Source organism: Acanthopagrus latus, chromosome 7, assembly GCF_904848185.1.
Source record: "Acanthopagrus latus isolate v.2019 chromosome 7, fAcaLat1.1, whole genome shotgun sequence".
In the NCBI taxonomy this organism is placed as follows: domain Eukaryota; kingdom Metazoa; phylum Chordata; class Actinopteri; order Spariformes; family Sparidae; genus Acanthopagrus; species Acanthopagrus latus.
This window is the reverse complement of record NC_051045.1, coordinates 7,017,999-7,037,875: the sequence shown is the minus strand read 5'-3', so window position 1 is coordinate 7,037,875 and position 19,877 is coordinate 7,017,999. Positions and strand designations below refer to the sequence as shown.

At 42.9% G+C, this 19,877-nt stretch overlaps 2 protein-coding genes across 8 annotated transcripts in view; one reads left to right on the top strand and one right to left on the bottom strand.

The window, feature by feature from the left end:
- The window catches only part of LOC119022588 (prickle-like protein 2), a 44,186-nt gene extending 34,090 nt beyond the window's left edge, over nt 1-10,096 (top strand). For 4 of the 5 annotated variants that reach the window (XM_037103625.1, XM_037103623.1, XM_037103622.1 and 1 more), the window contains exons 3-9: nt 2,240-2,353; nt 2,516-2,653; nt 3,082-3,285; nt 4,182-4,368; nt 5,013-5,167; nt 5,269-6,070; nt 6,164-10,096. In XM_037103625.1, the coding sequence (XP_036959520.1) occupies nt 2,240-2,353; nt 2,516-2,653; nt 3,082-3,285; nt 4,182-4,368; nt 5,013-5,167; nt 5,269-6,070; nt 6,164-7,122 (2,559 nt within the window). In that variant the 3' untranslated portion in view covers nt 7,123-10,096. The remainder of the gene's footprint in view (nt 1-2,239; nt 2,354-2,515; nt 2,654-3,081; nt 3,286-4,181; nt 4,369-5,012; nt 5,168-5,268; nt 6,071-6,163) is intronic. The other variant, XM_037103626.1, reaches the window with a different exon arrangement.
- Nucleotides 10,097-10,340: 244 nt separating this feature from the next.
- Nucleotides 10,341-18,701, bottom strand: LOC119022593 (periphilin-1). Of its 3 annotated transcripts, none has more exons than XM_037103632.1 (7): nt 18,321-18,701; nt 16,746-16,826; nt 16,556-16,659; nt 16,245-16,456; nt 14,496-14,554; nt 11,761-11,922; nt 10,341-10,907 (listed from the first exon to the last, which is right to left on the bottom strand). In XM_037103632.1, exons 1-7 carry the CDS (start codon nt 18,357-18,359, stop codon nt 10,725-10,727), a joined length of 840 nt encoding a protein of 279 aa, XP_036959527.1. In that variant the 5' UTR covers nt 18,360-18,701; the 3' UTR covers nt 10,341-10,724. The 3 variants fall into 3 exon arrangements, with proteins under 3 accessions (XP_036959527.1, XP_036959528.1, XP_036959530.1); XM_037103633.1 differs by having other exon boundaries at nt 18,468-18,701; XM_037103635.1 differs by lacking the exon at nt 18,321-18,701 and adding an exon at nt 18,129-18,311.
- Nucleotides 18,702-19,877: the final 1,176 nt, after the last annotated feature.

Sequence of the window (19,877 nt, the reverse complement as noted above, 5' to 3'; positions counted from 1 at the left end):
TCATAGAAAAATAGCCAAATAATCATTGGAACTCAAACTGAGGACAATTTTTCCCTTTATCCTGAGATATCAATATGTATCTGTAAAGTTATCTTAAGCGCTTGAGAAAACAGGATTGAAGATGAGTTGAAACAGAGCTGAAATTATTAGCTAATGAAACGATTTGTCCCTCAACATTAAATTATGCGTCAAAATATTTCACCTCAATTATTTGTCAAAGCATTTTCTAAGCATAAATAACAAAAATGTAACCACCACACTTTGTGTTCATGTTCGCTTGACCAGAAATCCTTACTTGATTAATCGAGAAATTAGTCAGCATCAATCAATCATTAGTTGCAGCCACACATTAGTTTCCCATGTTTGAGCATGGAGCAATTACAGAAAGTATCACAGTTGAAGTGTTTCTACAGCGTGATCGACAACAAAGAGAAAATTGAGCATGCGACTGAATATTCAGTGATACACTTGTAGCTTTTAAAGTTTACCTGTTGACTCTTCTTCTGAGCTCTACTCATCTGAAGGGGCCGATTCTGGAGGAAAGTTCCTCACCTTAGATTACCCTGATTTACAGAACTGGCACAAGGTTCAGTTTCAGCCTTCACAATGTAGAATAAACAAGTGAGTGGGCAACGGAGAATCTGTGGGGCAGCACTCAAAGACGGCACTGCTTTTCCATCACCCCGCTGATTATGTAAATTGGATCACAACAACTTCAGCAAAATAGATCTTTACACTGCACTAAACACTGGACCTCTTTACGTCAGAGGGGTGTTTTGCTGCAGAGACAAGTGACAACACTCCTTTCTGTCGGTTAAGTGTTTACTTCAAAAATCAAGGTTCTCCCCTATTTCACCTGCTAACATCTAATTGCAATACCGGTGTGAGTAACTGAGGTTTCCTTTAAGTTCTGCGAATATTAGCTGTTGGAAAATTAAAGAAGCCGATCCTGCTCAAGGTTGTGTCTGCAGCAGCACAGAGCTCATTGTGCCGTACACTTTGAATCCCACACACAGATTTTCAAGGTAGGTGATGGTAGAGGGCAAAAACAGATTCATGAAGACCGTGATAAATGCTTTTGAAAGTAATTTCAGACTAATCGAGTGAGTTTGCCACCTCGAATTAATAAAATACTTTTAATTCAGCAAAATGGACACATAGTGACCCGGCTACCACTGGCAGCTCTCTATTATATTAGATGTGGTTGTAATCAATATTTTTACATTAACAATGGATCACATGACAGCTTGTATGTAAAAGGTGAATCCACAGAGAATTATTACTTAACTCAGCAGCTCCCGTCAGCAGTGTTTTAGCTCACCGTTTTGATTTTTGAAGCTTTAAAGTTGAAATAAGTAAAAGTTGGCCACTTGTCAAATTCATACACAAAACAAATATGAAGCAGCATATCACCATACCAACCACTACCTGCTGTTAGCAGTGGCTGCCTTAGCTAGTAAGCTCGGTTAGCCGTGCAGCTAGCTTTCTCAGACTTGGAGCTTGAGAACCAGGGGAGTGTTATTGTCTACACAGCTGGCAAAGGAGCTTTGGATCAGAACAGGTCAGGGCTAACTGGTTAGCATGCTAACTTCAGTAGACATCGCTGCAACACAATACGCAGACATTATAACGTCATTTAATAAACCTGCCTTACACTACAAGTCCACCATCAAATGGCAGACAGACAAAGTTAGCAACTAGCATAGTGGCAGCTAAGCATTTAGCAGCTAAGGAGACAGCTATATATCTCAGGACTGGTGGAGAGCAAAAGCAGAGCAGAAAAGGAGAGTTGATATTGAAATTTACCTTCAAGACATGAAATGAATGCTAATGTTGCTCTGTAGCTTCTCTGCAAGAATGCTAAATAAGCAAGCGAGTGCACCGTCCTTAAAAAGTGATTACATTTCAGTGATGTTTACAGCTCATTTCCCCAAAGTGGAAAGATATCAATGTATATCATATGGAAATATCAGTTTATGCAGGTTTAACATTGTCAACCTGGACCTAACAGCATCATCTCTGCAACTGGATGTTGTTCAGACCAAAAAAGTGTGTTTTTACAGAAAAAAAATATGTATAAGACATTAAGATTTTTTAATGTGTATGTGTTTTTCCAGCCGTGACAATGATTTCCACCCTGGGTTGTAGAATATTCCTTAATATGAGCATCAAACAGCTTGAAAGATGTTCCACTCTGAGGTCGGTGTCTGAACTGTATGTTTGATGTGGTTTGTTTCAGGTGCATCAGTATTATAACTCCTTACCTGAAGAGAAGGTCCCCTATATAAACAGCCCTGGAGAGCAGTATCGCATCAAACAACTGCTCCACCAGTTGCCACCACATGACAACGAGGTAACGCCACATCTCTCAAACACATGATCAATTTCTTGCTGTTTTTAATGGTCTGATGTTTGAATTCATTTGGCATGTTAAGCATCTTGCTCTGTGAAATGTTCCATATTAGATGAACTCAGCTGAACTCGCTGTATCTTTGTTGTTATGACTTCCGTTCAGGTGCGTTATTGTAACGTGTTGGATGAGGAGGAGAAGCGAGAGCTCAAGCTGTTCAGCAACCAACGGAAGAAGGACAACTTAGGACGAGGCAGCGTCCGTCCTTTCCCTCTCAATGTAAACGGGGCCATTTGTGACAAGGTAAAACTGACAACAAGCCTTCCCTCCTTCCTTTCTACAGTTTTTTTCACTCATTGTAGATACCAAGGGTCAATCTAACAACTGTAGAGGCTTTTTACTGTCTGAAGAAATTTTGTATTCTATGTGTATATTTCAACCCATGTTTTTTTAATCCTTTACTTGGTTTTGCCTGCCTGGGCTTCTTTTTGATGTTTCATCAGATAGATGAAACAGATAGAAAGCAGAAAACATTTCAATCTTGAAGAGAAAGTAGTTATTTCAAGTACCATTTTCTCGCTCGCCCTCTCTACATCTTACGGTTTGTATTAATCTTTTTTCTACCCTCTTCTTTCTCTTTCTCTTTCTTTTCCTTTCCATATCCATCCCTCTCTACTCATCTCATCTCCTCTTGTTTCATTTCCTATCCCTTTTGCTCTCCTCTTCAACAGTGCGGCGGTCAAATAAATGGTGGGGACATCGTGGTTTTCGCTGCGAGGGCGGGTCACGGAAAATGCTGGCACCCTCATTGCTTTGTCTGCGGCATGTGCGAGGAACTGTTGGTGGATCTCATCTACTTCTACCAGGATGGCAAGATCTACTGTGGCCGGCACCACGCCGAGAGGCTGAAACCCCGCTGCTGTGCCTGTGATGAGGTGCGCTTGCCTGGGCCTACAGCCCTTTGGGTTGGAAATGGCTGAATGGTTCATGGCTGGGAGACTTGGATGTGGGTGAAGCTGGTCTGGAGAGAAAAGATGTCTCAGTGTACTTGCCATGCCTCACAGAGTCTGCTTGTTTTCTAACAGTGATGCATGGCAAGGAGGCCTGAGATAGCAATAATAATAACCCACAGTGTGCTCAATAATTGAAGTGGAGTAACGTTTGTTTTCCTTTTAGAAGATTGAAATGAAACAATCTGCACATCTATTTTATTTATCATAGGTGGATTTTTTTCATGCAGTACAAGATGTTTGATTTTCTTGAACACAAAAACTGTTTTGTACGGCTGATTTAACTTTCACACGCTTAACTCATCAGTGTTATTTGACTAATTGTAAACCCAATGTTTTTCTTGTCTTTAAATGACAATAGGCAGCAATTTCCAACCCGAAGTCACTTCTTGGTGGATCAATACCCCACTTAGACAAATCAGAGGGGTTGTAGCTGACTAATAGGATAAGAGTTAAGAGAAAAAAACAATTCTGCTTGTCACAAAATACATTTCTCTAATGTCAGTTTAGTTGAAGTGCAAACAACTTACCTTCATATGTCAGAAGACTTTGCTTTATTTTGAAGAAGTCATAGAGCGACCACTGTGGTGGAAAGAGTACTTAGAATCTGTACCCCAGGTAAGTATTAGTCACTTCCACCACTGAGTAGCATGAACAAATCTGAAAACAATAGTAGGCTGTGGGTGTGGAGCTCTGAGGTGCCCCAGACATCATGGCTACCTAAAATGATCATTTTACGTCAACTCATGAACTTGATTCAATTCAATGAAATCTCTGTGTAGACTACCCCCGCTGATTAATGTAATGTCTGCGTCACACAGATCATATTTGCCGATGAATGCACTGAAGCAGAGGGCAGGCACTGGCACATGAAGCACTTCCGCTGCTACGAGTGCGAGACCACCCTCGGCGGCCAGCGCTACATCATGAAGGACGGACGGCCACACTGCTGCAACTGCTTCGAGTCCCTCTACGCAGAGTACTGCGACGCATGTGGAGAACACATAGGTACAATTCTCCTGCAGGCTTTTTTTCATAGCTGCTTTTAGTCCTCTGATATGTGTGAACTGTTACTCAAACACATGGACATGTTCTTTTCTTACGTCGGCATCAAAGAAACATCTAACAGCCATTTATTGTAAGTGTGGGTGTTATCATTGCTGTGAGCCTTGTGTGCCACAGCTGTGGAGAGGTGGATGGTTATTATAATGCCAAGCCCCAGTAACAGTGAAAGAGTGTGTTTCAGAGGATGCTCCCATGTTGTATCCATATGGGAGCTGTGAAAGATGATTACTTTCTCTAGCTGGGGAGCGGGGTCGGTGAAATGCCTTTGTGCTATCTAACAAATCGAGTGATCATGTATGGTCATAAAATCACAAATGTTTTCCTTCAGGAGAAGAAAAAAAAACTTCTGTTTTACAATATGTCTTAATCGTCTTAGCACTAAGAGGCATATTTGACAAAAATGAGCTTAATCTCCTGGATAATGGGTAAAATCAGACTGTGGGCTGTGTTCATTAGCCGCACACACTTTGTGGAATAACATTTTCACAGCAGTGTCAGAAATCGCTGCCATCACACCATTTTGAAGAAGCTGAAGCTAGATCCCTTGTGCATTTACTAATTATCTTGTTTCTGGTGTGTCACCTAAGGTATTGACCAGGGTCAGATGACGTATGATGGGCAGCACTGGCACGCAACTGAGGAATGTTTCTGCTGTGCCCGTTGCAAGCGCTCCCTGCTGGGCCGTCCCTTCCTGCCAAAGCAGGGGCAGATCTTCTGCTCACGGTCCTGCAGTGCTGGGCAGGTCAGTAACCAGAAATATGAATGCAACATAAATTAATTTGTATATTGTTGAAAAAAAAGGGACTCTCATACGTACATTAACTCTAATAATTGTACCAACAGGATCCAGATGAGTCTGACTCCTCCGACTCGGCCTTTCAAAGCGCCCGTTCCCGTGAATCCCGCCACAGCACCAAGATTGGGAAGAAGGAGCGCAGGAATGCTGAGCAGGAGCGGCGGAATGCTGAGGCCCGCCAGTCAGCTCCTCCACCGATGCCTGACCGTCTGTCCGCTGAAGGTGAATCCCTCTCTGTACAGATGGACCGCCTAAGCCTCTCATCAAGCCAGACCCCGAGCAGGACACCTAACCGTACGCCAAGCCGTACTCCGAGCCGTGCCCCGAGCCTTAACCAGGTATGGATGAGCCGGGATGACCCCTACGTCCCTGGTGCCTATGAGGGCCCTCAGCTGGAGCCCTCTCCGACACCGGCACCCATACATTTGCTGGCTCAGTGTAACCTCAGGCAGGGCTACAATCCCAACGCAAATGCTCATCCTCCAGCTCAGACTCCTGCCAACCCAGTGAAGAGGCCTGATTCCTGGGGGAAGGAGCAAGGCAACGCCAAGAGGACCCCTATGGCCGCTCTGAGGGGCCACTCCTTCAATGAGAACTGGAACCACCACAGCCAGGATGAGTTCAGGCCCAACAAGCTGCGCACTCAGATGAGCTTCAATGAGATGTCCAGCCAGAACCAGGGTTTCTCTGACAAGAGGAGCATCAGCCTGCATGGATTCCAGAGAGACGGCAGACCCCCGCTAACCAGGAGGAACCCTCTCAGTGCCATGAGCTTCAATGAGCCCCTCACCCCTCTGGAACAGACTCCTCGTGGGTCCATGGACTCCCTCAATATGTCCAATGCTACAGGTACAGTGATAAATATGATAGAGTGTGGCACAGTAATGGTTTAATGCCAAATGATGAGAAAATGTGACTTATGGTTCTGTTTTATGGTTTTAGCAGGTAACTCTCTGGACGGGGGCAGTAAGCGCCAGGAGCATCTTTCTAGGTTCTCCATGCCTGACCTGAGTAAAGACTCAGGGGTGAATGTGTCTGAGAAGAGCAACATGGGCACCCTCAGTTCCTCAGTCCAGTTCCACAGCACAGAGTCGCTGTCCTCCTCTCGCCCCTTCAACAATAATAACATGTACACTCCACCGAGAGTGGGCTACCCGCTGCAGTACTGGGATGGCCCGCAGCCACTGGGCTTCGACAGCAAAGGTCGTGTTGGCGTAATGGGAAGCAGCGGAAACCTGCGGATGGCTCCCATGAGCGACCGGATGCCTCGCCGACGCATCACCACGCAGGAATCCGTGTCACAGCCACAGCAGCCACAACCCCGACGCCGCAAGCACCACCGTGGAAATCACGGTAATGGGCAGCACCGCAGCGGCCGCCACCACAAACGCTCTCGCCGCTCTCGCTCCGATAATGCCCTGCACCTGGTGGCAGACCGGCCCGCTCAAATGGTAGAGCTGCCCTACCGCCGCGTCCAGGAGGATTACGATCGCTTCCCCTCCGGTAACGCTGCTCGGGAGTTGTTCGGCCTGGATGCCGCCGGGTATAGACAGCAGCCCCACCGGCCCTGCCCCCGCACCACGTCTGATCTCACCCTGCAGAATGCTGGCTGGCAACCTGTGGGACTGGGTGGGCCATGCTGGGGCGACGGGTACATGGAGGCTGCTGACCCCTGGTGCTCCAGCTGCTCCTCTTCCTCCGAGTCAGAGGGAGATGACGGTTATTTCCTGGGCGAATCAATCCCTCGGCCCGTGCAGCTTTGCTACATAAACAACGAGGAGCTGCGCCATCGCTACAGCCCCTCTGGGATAGCTGGCCATCACGGACCTCTGCACGGACCGATTCATGGCCAGCTGCACACCCGCCAGAGGAGGAAGAGCAAAAACTGCATAATTTCCTAGATTTAGAGCAAAGAGATGGTGAGGGATGAGCAGGAGAGTGAGAGAGAGATGAGAGAGAGAGAGATGAGAGAGAGGTAAGGAGACAGCAGTTAAAGCAGCAGAGAGGTGGAACAGAGGGAGTGGGAAGGTGAGAGTGAGACGGTTGACAGTGAGAGCGAATAGTGTGTTTGTGTGCATGAGATTATGTACGTGTGCGCGTGTGTGTGTGTAAGTGAGTGTGTGTTGGGGTTGAAGAGAGAAAAGGCCTATTTTTTGTGCTTGTTAGCTTACACAACTCTACACCGGGTAGTGTTTGTGTACACCTACACAGAATGATCTAATCATAAGAGGAAGCTCAGCTGGCTTACACAACAGAAATGTTTACAATGACATGAGATCAACTCCTCTAATGGTACCAGGAAGAAGCGCTGATGAAATCTGACTACTAAATAAACCGCGGTCGAGGTAAATAACACGATGTATGTGGCGTGTCCGTGCTTGTCCATGTTTCCGAGAGAAGTCGGATAAATTCCTCCACAGTTTGAAAAAAAGGGGGGAACTGGTTTCAAACTGCGGTGATCTGACTGTTCGTGTCCCGGCTCAGTGATCCAAGCCCCCGGGCAGTAAAAACTTATTCTGTGTGGACAAAAAACCCCGAAAAATCGTGTTGGGATTAGTGAAAGTTACGTGCTAGATTCCAAGCTATGTCATTGTTTACCTCAGTGGAATCCAAATGCTGCTGGAATATAGTGTTGGCTCGCTAGCCCCGTTATCACCTTGTACAAATAGTCTGTTGAACTTTGTGCTCTACATAGCCGGCTCTCCATGCTTTACCAAGGACAGAGCGCCAGACAAGCCCTCTGCTCCTTGACCATTCAGGCACAGTAACGTCAGGTATGGTCCCGTTTTATCTTCTGCAACATGCTTTGTTTTTTGAGAGTTTACCTATAGATAAGTAAGAGTAAGGATAATAATAGTAATAATGATGACAATGATAATAATAATGGCAACAATAATAATAATAATGCAAATAATAATCATGATGATATTAAAGAACAATACCTGTTAAATGTATATATAGTAATACACTTAATAAAATGATGGATGTAGTAATGTAAATGTTCTGTACATATGGTCTTAAATATTTATATATTTTGTAACTAAAGAATAATTATTTGTATAACATGATGTAGAGGTAGGGAGACTTGCATGTTAATTTATTGTTGTTGTCTCATACTGAAAAATAAAGTGTACTTCAATGAACAACCAGCAAGTTGTATCTATAAGTTTTATGCCTTCTCTGGTTAATTTCCTCCGATAGATCAGCTTGATGGATACATCAGCTGTGTCCCCCTGATTCATACTTCATACTATTTCTAAGTAGACGTGCAAAAAAGAAAAAAGCCAGAATCCAGAAATATTATGACTGAAGATTCTCAGGAGCGTACAGCATTTTGTTTATATGAGGTCAACATATGGACTCAATGTGCTGTGGTCCAAATATAACCTATATTTTGCAGGATCTGGGATGACATGAACTCCAGATTCCAGTGGTATAAAAGAGTTGGATGTTCTCTGAACCTGATATTATATTTGGATCATATCAGCCAATAATATCTCTGGATTTGTTTTTTTTGTTTTGTTTTTTTTGCACAGTATGAAGTGACACAAAGAAAGTAAAGCCACCGTTACTTTTTTTTTCACTGAGACATTTGGACGATGAGCACATTGTTTTATTTAACACAGCGTCTCAGCTAGATTTTGGAATGGTACGTACAAGTTTCCTGCCGTTTGCTGGAAAATGTGGCAAAAATGTCCCACAATGCAATGCACAAGGAAAATGGAGGAGCTGCGTTTACAAATTACAGCTGAGGCTGATGGGAATCTATGGCGACCATCGTTACCTGTGTCACAGTGGTGGTATGAAAGGCTACTCTGGCTATAACATGTATTGTTTTTTCTTTGAGAACCAGAAATGTTGGTGTTTTCCAAATCAACCATTTGATTGACATTAGTTGGTACACATTTGTATAATTTCCTGGTGAATGTTGATATTATATGTATACTTAAGGCAAAATATGGTATACTGTTACAAATAGTTTAGAGCAGATACTGTATACATATACATTATAGTATGGATTGTGGACATGGAAGTCATCTTCCTGCTAATGCTAACCAATCATCAAACTAGAGTCTGACAGAAACTGGCATTAAAAACAGGCAGAAAAATAAATGTTATTGATATTTTATCCAGTATTTGTGTCTTAACATAAACACAAGTATTTTCCTAGGAATAGGTAAGATTTGTCAATTTAAAAGTGAACTCCAGTGACTGAGCATTTCAAGATGAGAGACTCAGATCGACCAATAATGGTCCAAATTGAGGCAGCAGAGGCAAAGACATTCTAGCCATTCGTCCCTGGCATTGGTCAAGCTCCAAAAAACACTGGGTCTGACAATTTCCATAATGCAACTGGGTAGCGTCTTTCATTTGAGCCTTCATGCTTGGTTTACACTGCTCTTTCTCTTCACACCTCCAGCTTCCTTAAGTCTCCAAGTCTGAGCTGAAACAAGGGGAGCTGAGGTTATTTTTTTTTTTTTTCAGGCTGTCCTTGTGATGAGTAAAATGAACTTCATGTGTATAAAACATTGCCCCCTTTAAAGGTCCAGCGTGTAGGATTTAGGGCAGAAACTGACTAATAATGCTGATTATCACAACTGTGTTTTTCATTGGACGGAGCAGGTCCTCTTTCCAAAACGGACAAATCAAACACCACCTCTAGAGGGAGATTTTTGTGTTTATTTCCATTTTCAGTGGACTTGGTAGTGGAGGGTGAGGCGAGGGGTATTCAGTTGGTTGCAATCTGCAATTTCACCACCAAATGCCAATTCATCCTACACACTGGACCTTTAGAAAACTTTGACCATGATCTGTACAGAGCATGACTTTTTAGGGTTGGAAAATAAACTTGTCAGTCTGGTGAATAACTTCAAACATATCTTGGCCATTTTCTGTGCTGCTCTTGTTGTTTATCAGCTGACATTTGCACTGATATTAATATTTCTATGATAAGCCAGTATCGGCAATGCTGTTGTATCGGAATACCCACTTTTTTCCTCTTCTTGCAAGTGTTTCAACCTTAAACAACGTGTGGATTCAGTCACTCTGTGTCCCATCATGAATATCCTGCTATGACTTGATTCTGTCTTTCCAATCCAGCCATGAATGAACCACTAAAAACATTTTAAGGAAAATTATGTTTAATATGCAGCAAATTAAATAATTGCGAAGCAAGTGGTTGAACAGTAAGAACATCAGTCAGATATCAAAATACATCTTCATAAGGACACTTTAAGGATTACAACCAGTGCATTTTTGTATAATTAACATAACATTATCAAAATCAAAAGCAGCATCAAATGTTTACGATCCCTTTGGATTTTTCACCAGAGTTGCTCGTCATAAGGCCGAGCACAGGGGGAGACTTTGTTGAAGCATAAGGCAAGAATGGACGAGCTTATTGCAGAAAGAGAAAGAGCAGCATTCAATCACCTGAATTCTTCAACATGTCTTCCAGTGGGATCGATGCTAGGAAAAACAGGCTTGATGAGCGGGTGTCTGATTAGTGAGACGACTCTCTTGAGTCATAGTCCTCGATAAATTTCTCCATGGCCTCCACGCAGCGCTTGCCGATGTCCCTGAGGTTCTCCTGCAGCGAGGACTGGATGGGACCCTCCAGGGACTGATCCTTGGCAATCAGCATCTTCGCCACGAGGCCAAACATTTCACATTCCTGATAGTACACCTGTTTAGACACACAGAACCACTGTATTAGGGGAAATGCTCAGCGACTGAGAGGAGGGGAGGAAAATGGACAACAAACAAGGAGTGTTGGAGGGACAGGAAGCGAGCACGACAAACGAGTTGAGTGAGAAGTCTTATCATGTTCTTCCGATTACCGCTGAATGGATTAACAAATCGGCCCATGCAAACTGTTCACACGCATCGTGTGTGTCTGTACGCAGAGTTTGTGGACATTTCTGCATCAGCTACCTGTTGCCAGCCTGCTTCTTTTTTTCTTTTCTTTTTTTTTTTTTCTTGCGGTGCCTCTATAATCCTGCAACCATGGAGATATGGAAAGCAAGAGGCCATCTTTTTCATCCAGTGGGTGGAAGCACACACACATACAAACACACACAGCCGATGAGCAGAGCCTCATGTGATGTCTGTCACATTGAAGACGGTATTACAGCACGTGTTGGAGCCTCCTGTGATGCAGGTGAGCGGGGACAAACAACCTCACTTTGAGTTTTTCCGCCCAATTATGAAACAAAACCAAAAAAACCAAAAAAAAAAAACAAACCCATCAATCATGTCAAACGATGAGTAAGACTTTCTTTTCCAGGCTCGGTAAAAGTGAAGACATTAATGACACCAGGACGCCTCGGGCTCAGCATTTCAAAATTAATGTTTAGTCTACAGAAAACAAATCTTTGTTCTTGTCTTGTGTCTCCCGGCACTTTCCGCAATCTTTCCTCTGTCACTCCCTCTCTCTCGCTCTAATCCCGGCCTCTCTTATCTCCCCTCTTCCTCAGTCTGTTTATAACTAATCCTGCTCCCAAGGTGCAAGTGTGTTTGTGTAATGACACTTCTTTTACCTCGTCTATCTCCCTCCTCTTCTGCTTGATGGCTCTGTCTCGTGCCACCGTCTGGCTCGAAGTTGAAGGGAGCTCCCCATCTCTGCTGCTTCGTTCCCTTTCTTTGCTTTTGCTCCCTCTGTGATCTCTCTCCCTGCTTTGATTCCTGTCGCTTTGAGCAACCTGCAAAAAACAAAAAAAGAAAGAAAGAAAAAAACAGAAAGAAGTTGGACAGTAGTAATCAGACAGTTGGCCAAAAACATGGTTGCATGCAGCGAGGATGACTCAGCTGCTAATGACCAGAAGATGACTAAAGTGAAGTTCCACATGTCGCTGTGTAACACTGAGAGTTATAGTTTCACAATTTGTTCTGACTGCATATGAATATAATAAAAAGTAAATAAAGATAAGGAAGGGGTGTCTACAAAAGCTTTGTTTTGAAGGGTCTTTAGCAGTTATTCATAAATCATTTGCCAATTGTTTATACCTCCTGTAGCTCCACAGAACAACCACATTTATCTACCCATCAATGCAGTAAGTCGTCTCTCTTTTAAAACAAAAACAGAAGACATTAACCAACATCTGGAGTCACATCCGATTCTGCTCTTATCCAGAACTCCTTACTGACGGGAGGAGAGCCCACATATCTTCACTCCTGTTTATCAACCTGACTGCAGCAGAGATCTACAGGGGGGTTTGTGTCTTGTAATGTTCACTAAACGGGGGGAAATGTACCTAACTATAGAAATTACATTATGGAGAGGAGAGAGGACAAGAAGAGAGAGAACCGGAGTCTCTGGTGAGTGCTGAATTTAGTGAGACCTGACCTGAATTTGAAACACTTCTAATGACTAATGTACAGTCAAGAAATTTATTTGGGGCAAATAAATACTCACACGAAGATGATCCCATGATCAAACTCCGTCCGCTGGTAACATTTAAAAGTTTTATATCCTGTTACAGTTTTATATCCTGTCTCATTCACTTATTTCCCTATTCCGGCAACGACCAGGCTGACATCGAGTGACCAGATTTACAGAACATTATCTCGAGTAAACTTGTGGATTTGAACACTAATGGAAATATGTGGGATAATTTAAGAACACAACTCAATGAAGGTTTAGTTGTTTTTACATCTTCAAAACCTGCTATAATCAGTGTTTATATATTAACAATGGATCAAATGTAATAGGACGGCTCGTGAAGCTCTCACGTAAGGTTATTACTGGCAGTTCCCCTCAGCGCTACGCAGCATTTTAGCAAATTTGAGCCCATTGTTTTGCTTTGACAGCCCATAATTTTACTGTTTCGATGTGATGCAACATCAGAATTTGGCCATCTCCAAAAAAAAATCGCTGCACAAACACAGTTAGCACCAAGCTGGCAAAAATACTGGAGCACTGAGCAACTGAAGAGCCAGATGCGTCCCTCAGGAGCTGGTGGAGACCAAAACCAGAGCTAAAAACGACACCGAGTACCTGGTTTGCATCCATCTTAGGACAATTATTAGTCAAATTAAATACAGACGCTTCTTTATGATCTACATAAGCAAACAAGACCACCAGCAAAACAACTAGCTTTTCCTGTATAGTTATTATAGTTATTCTTAATGCCTAATGTGTCGTATTCTGACTTATCCGGGTCGGGCTGGTCATGATATTTAAACTATTTTTATGGTGGTCTTCTGAGAATGAATTGAGGGGTTTTAGAGCCTGAACAAAGTTTACTTGTTTCATTTTTGTCCACAGGGGCCACCAAAAAACAACAAAGATACCAAGTTCCTTGTTGCCGCTTTAAAAGACGATGTGTTTCCCCCCCAAAATAACAGATTATTGTTATTTAATGAATGTTATGAAGGACGGCTGAAGCCATGTCTCCCAGCCTAGCAACCCAAACGTAATACTTAATTTCTAACATAACATTTACTTCTAATAAATCAGACTAATGAATTTAACATTATTACGCATTACATAAAGATTATCAGAAACATTTAATGACGAACATGCAAAGAGGATTTAATGGTTGTCTCATGTTAGTGCTGTTAATCACTCAGATTGTACCTTCAGGCATCATCCAAAAAAGTCGTTATCAGCGGCTCCAGTCACGTTTATTAACACAACACTGATTAGAACATTTTAAAAAACTGAAGAAGAAAAAAAAAGCAAGTCATTCTTGGATTCCTCCTCCTCTCCTCGCTTTAACTTCACTGCAGCAGTGACCGGCGGTGATTCATCATGTGCCGCTCTGCTCCTTGTTGTGTTTAGGTCAGCCAAGAAATTCATGCCATCATTTGATTTCAGCTTTTTTTTATTTTGCTTCTCCCCTGCAGCACCTGGACCGTTTGAATTATAACTGAGTCGGTCTCTGCTATGAGCAGACGCCGAATGAACAGAGGATTAAAAAAAGGAAAAAAAAACCACCACATCCAGTGTTTTCAACAAATCAATAAATTGGCAGATGACTTGATAAAAAAAAAAATTAGTAATTAGTTGCAGTCCTTATTACAGGCACAAGTGGCACTTTCCCCAATCATCTTCATTTCGAGCTGTTTGTATTTGCTAATTGGGATGAAAACGTCAAAAGCTCTTACAATTATTCAGAGTGTGCCGCCCTACACTTAACACATACTGTATTTTGGAAGTAAATTAGGATATTTTAAGCTTAATCTTTTTTTCCACCGTTTCATGACAAAATAGAAAAACCAGAAGGGGGGAGCGAAGAGCAGCGGGTTTTTTTTTTTGTGCTTGTGAACTTACAATGAACTGCATGTCCTTGTCTCTGCTGGAGCTGGACCTTGGTAAGAAAGCTCGAGGAGCTGGAAAAAACAAACAAACAAACAGACAAAGCACAGGGTCAACACGACAGCAACCGATTCATTATACATGTCTGGTGGAGGGGGTGGGGGGCTTCACCTTCTATTCACCATGTCTACAGGTATATATCTACGTCATCGCTGATATTTAAAGCTGTTCTATCTCTTCATCCTCTTAGATGATGCATGAAAAGTGTGTGTGTGTGTGTGTGTATGTGAGGGGGGGTTGTATCACAGCCCAAAATCAATAAATCTCTTAACAGACTCTGCGAGGAATTTGGTAAATCTTCCTTGTTGTGTTGTACCGCAGTGTTCTACGTGTAGTGTTAGTTTTGTTATGGCTCATTATGTACAGCTAGATAGTCTCTCTCTCTCTCTCTCTCTCTCTCTCTCTCGTGTTCTCTCTCTCTATTTCTCCCCCTCTCTTTATTTCTCTCTCTCTCTATCTCTATCTCCCGCACGCTCATATACACACACAAATCAGCGATGAGTCACCATCATCGCACCATCACTCAGGCACACAAAAAACCTGTTCCACACTCACACATACACAAACACACACCTCCACAGTGCTGCAGTGTGCGCACACATACAGTGCCCGAGTGCGAGAGAAGAGATTAAAAAAAAAAAAAAAATTAAAAAAAAACATACAGTGCCGGCAGTCGTTAGGAAAAAATAATAATAATAACACAACACAACACAGCATACCACTTTACACCAGGAGGAGATCAACAAAAACACAGATTTCAGTTAGTGGTGAAAACAAATGGGAACGCAAATCGTAACGAATTTCACTTCCCACTGACTAATGGTGACGTAATTCTCCAGCGTTAAAAATAAATCTACCTGTGACTGAACTACACAGTTTACACGAGACATATCATAGCGTTCCTTGATGAGATCACTGACATGATCCGTGTTTTCTGAGCCCCGGAGGAGCCTCTCGGTGGCCCGGCGTTATGTAACGCTGGTTTTTTTGTTGCTACCGGAGTGTGACTACCTATCAACCACCAGATACCACGATGAGCAAATGCCCTCCAAATATTTGTAATTCAAATTGCTCAGGAAAACGTGCATGTGTGGGAGTGCCTCTGCTTGCTGATACTGCCACCCAATGGTCGTTTCATAAAGTGCACCAAGATACAGTGAAGCTCCCAAAGTGCAACATTTAAAAACACAGTATTTAAATGTGCTCAACAATATGTGGAACAGTTTCTAACGTCTGATTGTTTTAGTTAGTGGTATTGTGTTGCAGTTTTGCTACACTGAATACGCATTAAAAACAGGAAGTATACACACAGTTCTGAAAACTTTAAACTCATGTGTCCAAAACAAAACTCCAGACTGACAAACTCTGAGCTTAAATCACATCGTTTAACACAAAATACACCGAATGCCACATTGGTCTCCCTCACTTCTCACCTGTTCAAACTCAATTAGCAAAAACACACTGATCACCTTCCAAAGAGGTCAAAGATGAACTCTACTGCGATTGGAGAAAATTAAGCCGTATTAAGAGAAAGGAAGAGGAAAGGTGTGAGCAAGAAGAGGAGGAGGAAGACGACGTAAAGCAAGAGGAAGGGGAGCAAATATCTTTCAATAAAATTAAGCAAAACTTCTTGTGACGACTGGATCACTGTCGGCGCTCCTAAAAATCCGTCCGACAGATGTTTTGCTGCAGACGCGAACTTACTGCTGCTTTGTTTCGGAGGCGAACTCCCATCGGTGCTCTTGCTCTGCTCGTAACGCTCCTTCTCCTTCTCCTTCTCTCGCTCCCTCTCCTTCAGCGCCACGTGGTGAGGTTTTGGGTGAAAGTGTTCCCTCCGGTGGAAATTAGCCCGCGGGTGGAAGTGGTGGTACCTCTGGTAGCTGAAGCTCGGCTTGTAGAATGGGTGGTGGTCATCCCTTGGGAGAATGGCATCATGTGAGAAGAGGAAAATAAATTAACCACATTATCAATATTTTGCAGGTAACTCAGCCACGACGCATGCTGCGCTCCCTTACCGAGGTTTATAGAAATGCCCTCCTAACTTCGGTTTGTAAGAGCCCGACATCCAGGCCCTCGGTCTGGACGGACTTCGCACTCTTCTGATCGGCCTCTTCTCATCCTGAATCAACACGAACGTTCCAGTTCATCACATTATGATATTCTGGCACTTCACAGACAGCAGAACAGCCTTTAAGAAGGATGTACCTGAGCGGGAGACGCAGATTTGTCAGCAGGCCTCTTGTCAAGTGACTCATCGCCGTGTTCCTTGTGCCGCAACATGACGCCCTGAAGAGAGGAAATAGCATGTTAATCAGTTATTGAGGTGTGACGTGCAGGAAATATGTGATATTATTAGAGCTGAGATATATCGTGATGATCAGTTAATCATCTTAGTTATTTTGCAACGTCTCAAATGTGAGGATTTGCTACTTTTCTTTGTCTTTGCGATGATAAACTGCAATGTTAAACTTGATGTCTTCTGGTTTTGGACGTTAGTAAGACAAAACCATATCATTAATATGACACTTTGGACTCTGGGGCACTGCGTAGCACATTAATCACTGTTACTCACTATTGTCTGACATTTTATAGACTGAATGATTAATTAATTCATCAAAAAAAGTTGACAGATTGATTGATAATGAAAACACTGCAGCCCCTAGATATAATAAAAAGAAGGCTGAAACATTTTGTTGGGAAATTATACGTTGGGGCCTCAAATAGAGTCATAAACACAGGGAATCTAATTTACATGTGCTCGTTGTAAACTCTGAGTATCAGGAGAGTAAAAACCAAACACCTGCAAGATAACAACAGAGAGGAGACTCATATGTGTTTCCAGAAATAGCCTCACGCTCGCTCACACCTCTCAATACGCGGCGTCTCGTGAGTGAAGGTGCAGTAAAATAAAGTGCATCATTACGACTCAGCGAACATGTGTCGGCGCTCAGGTGTTTGACGTGTCAGGGGAACCCTCGTGTGCTTTAAATGAGATTTTTTCATTTCCTGTGGTGGTGACGCTTTGGGTTGGCCGGCGTCCAGGTGTGGATTCAATCACAGCTTTTTTTTTTTTCCCCTTATATATGTATATATGATTGCAGATGAAATAAGTTATTTTCAATATGTGCTTCTTTGGGTCTGACGCAGCATGTAATCTGAAAAAGAAACTAAAGTTATAAAATAAATGTAATAGAGTAAGTGCAGTATTTGGCTCACACATGTAGGGGAGTGGACACATTTTAAATTACAACTCAAAACAGCACACAGCTACAGAACTGGAGTAAATGTTCTTAGTTACAGTCTATCATTATTTTTATATGATTGTCAATAACTGAATTAATGTTGCACTGTTTTTGCTCCGATGCAACATGCAACCTGAAAAATAACTTATTACTAAAGTTATCAAATAAATGTAATGGAATAAGTACAGTATTGCAGTGGAGAGGAAGTATAAAGTAGCAGAAAACTGACATTATACTTCAAATGTGTACTTCAGTGCAGTACCTGAGTAAATGTGCAAAAGAGGCATGAAAGTGAAAGTGCCTCAGAGGTGTTTGCTGGAGCACAGTGTTATTCTGTACATCCCACCTTCACGCGCTTATGAGGTGCCTCTGTGATCCTGACTCTTGTGATGAAGGTGGATCAGACCAGCAGATATTTATAACCCAGAAATCATCTGCTGTGAGGAAGCAGGCAGGTCACGTGACTGTCAGTCCGTGCCCTCCATGCAGCTCAGCTCCTGTCAGCACCGCAGCTGCTCACCGCCACAAAGTGTCTTACCTTGCTCTGGTGTGCGTCCTGCGGCGCTGCATGGTCCATGTCTGTCTGTCTGTCTGTCTGTCCACCTGTCTGTCTGTCTGAACTCTGTCAATCACACGCGGACTTTATGTCTCGAGTCCAACAGTCCAGGAAGCGCGTGCCTCTGACCTGTTAAAACTAGCGTCCTCGGTACATCTGGAGAGAGGAAGCTTCACATTTCTGTCTCCTTTCTCAGTCCGCACCGAGCTGGAGACTTTAAAAGGCCTTAAATAAATGTCGCTGTCGACGGACAACCTGCTTGTTTTTTTTCTCCTGTGTCCGCAGGAAAACAACCAAAGTTTTACTTCCCTTTTCTTCGGCCGTCCAATCAGAGGAGGGCTCGGTCATCAAGGCTTATCAAAACGAAACAGAGAACAGAGCAGGGTTGGGTGTGTTTTTTTTTTTTTTTTTTAACTGTAGGACGCGCAGGCGCAGTGCGACACGTGCACTGTCACCTGCTCTCACCTTTGTGTCGCAATCGGACAGCAGGTAGAAGCAGAGTTACACCTGGGAATCTCTCGTCCAGTGTAACTGAGTATGTTTACTCAAGTGCTGTCTTCAGATACTGTTCTTTTCACTTTACACTTCCACTTTGCTACATGTTTGAGGCAAATACTGTACTGTTACTCTGTTACATTTGTTTTATAACTTCAGTTACTAGTTACTTTTCTGATCACATGCTGCTTCAGAGTCAAAGTAGCACATTTTTAAATTAATTCACTTGATCAGCAAGTGTATAAATAAAAACAATAATTAAAAAAAACATTGATGGAATGTAATTGAGAACATTTACTCAAGAACTGTACTGAGCTAATATTTGAGGTACTTCACTTGAGTATTTCTATTTTTCACCACTTTGCACTTCCACTTTTTGAGGCAAATATTGTTGTTACTCAATTACATTTGTTTTATAACTTTGGTTACTTGATACATTTCAGATGACTTGCCCCAGCAGAGGCAGAGTAGCACATTTTTGAATAAATTTATTGTATTGTTAACACAAGTTGGCATAATGAAATGTAGTCAAGGTGAAGACATTTTGTTCTCGGGAAGACAATTGAATAGAAAAGGTGAGGCCATCGGATACTGACATCCCTCCCAGAGCCTTAGTGTGCTTCACTCCACCCACTGTCTCCACCCATTACACGTCCTTCCCTCGTAGAGAGCAAAGCCTGCGAGGGAGACTTATTAAAACCAGACAACTTCAAGATGACTGGGAGCGGTGCAGTCCAGTTCTCTCTGTCTACAGCCTGTGGCACATTCAAACCATTCGGCTGAGGCCTGTTTGGAAAGGTAATCCTGAAACTGTCTGTCGCGTCCTGTTGCTGCTCCTGCTGTTGTTGTTGGTGTTTGGGGTTGACAACTTGTTGGAACAGGTTTCCTTTCTGGTCGGGTTGGTTCCTAATCGTCCTGTGTGAAGTGTTGGGTTGTTACGTACAAACTTGTGCTATGACGAGGCTACAGGAATAGAGGCGTTGTTAGATTGTTACATATAGTTTCCCTGGTTTGGTTCATTAAATCATCTGGGGTGGAACAAAC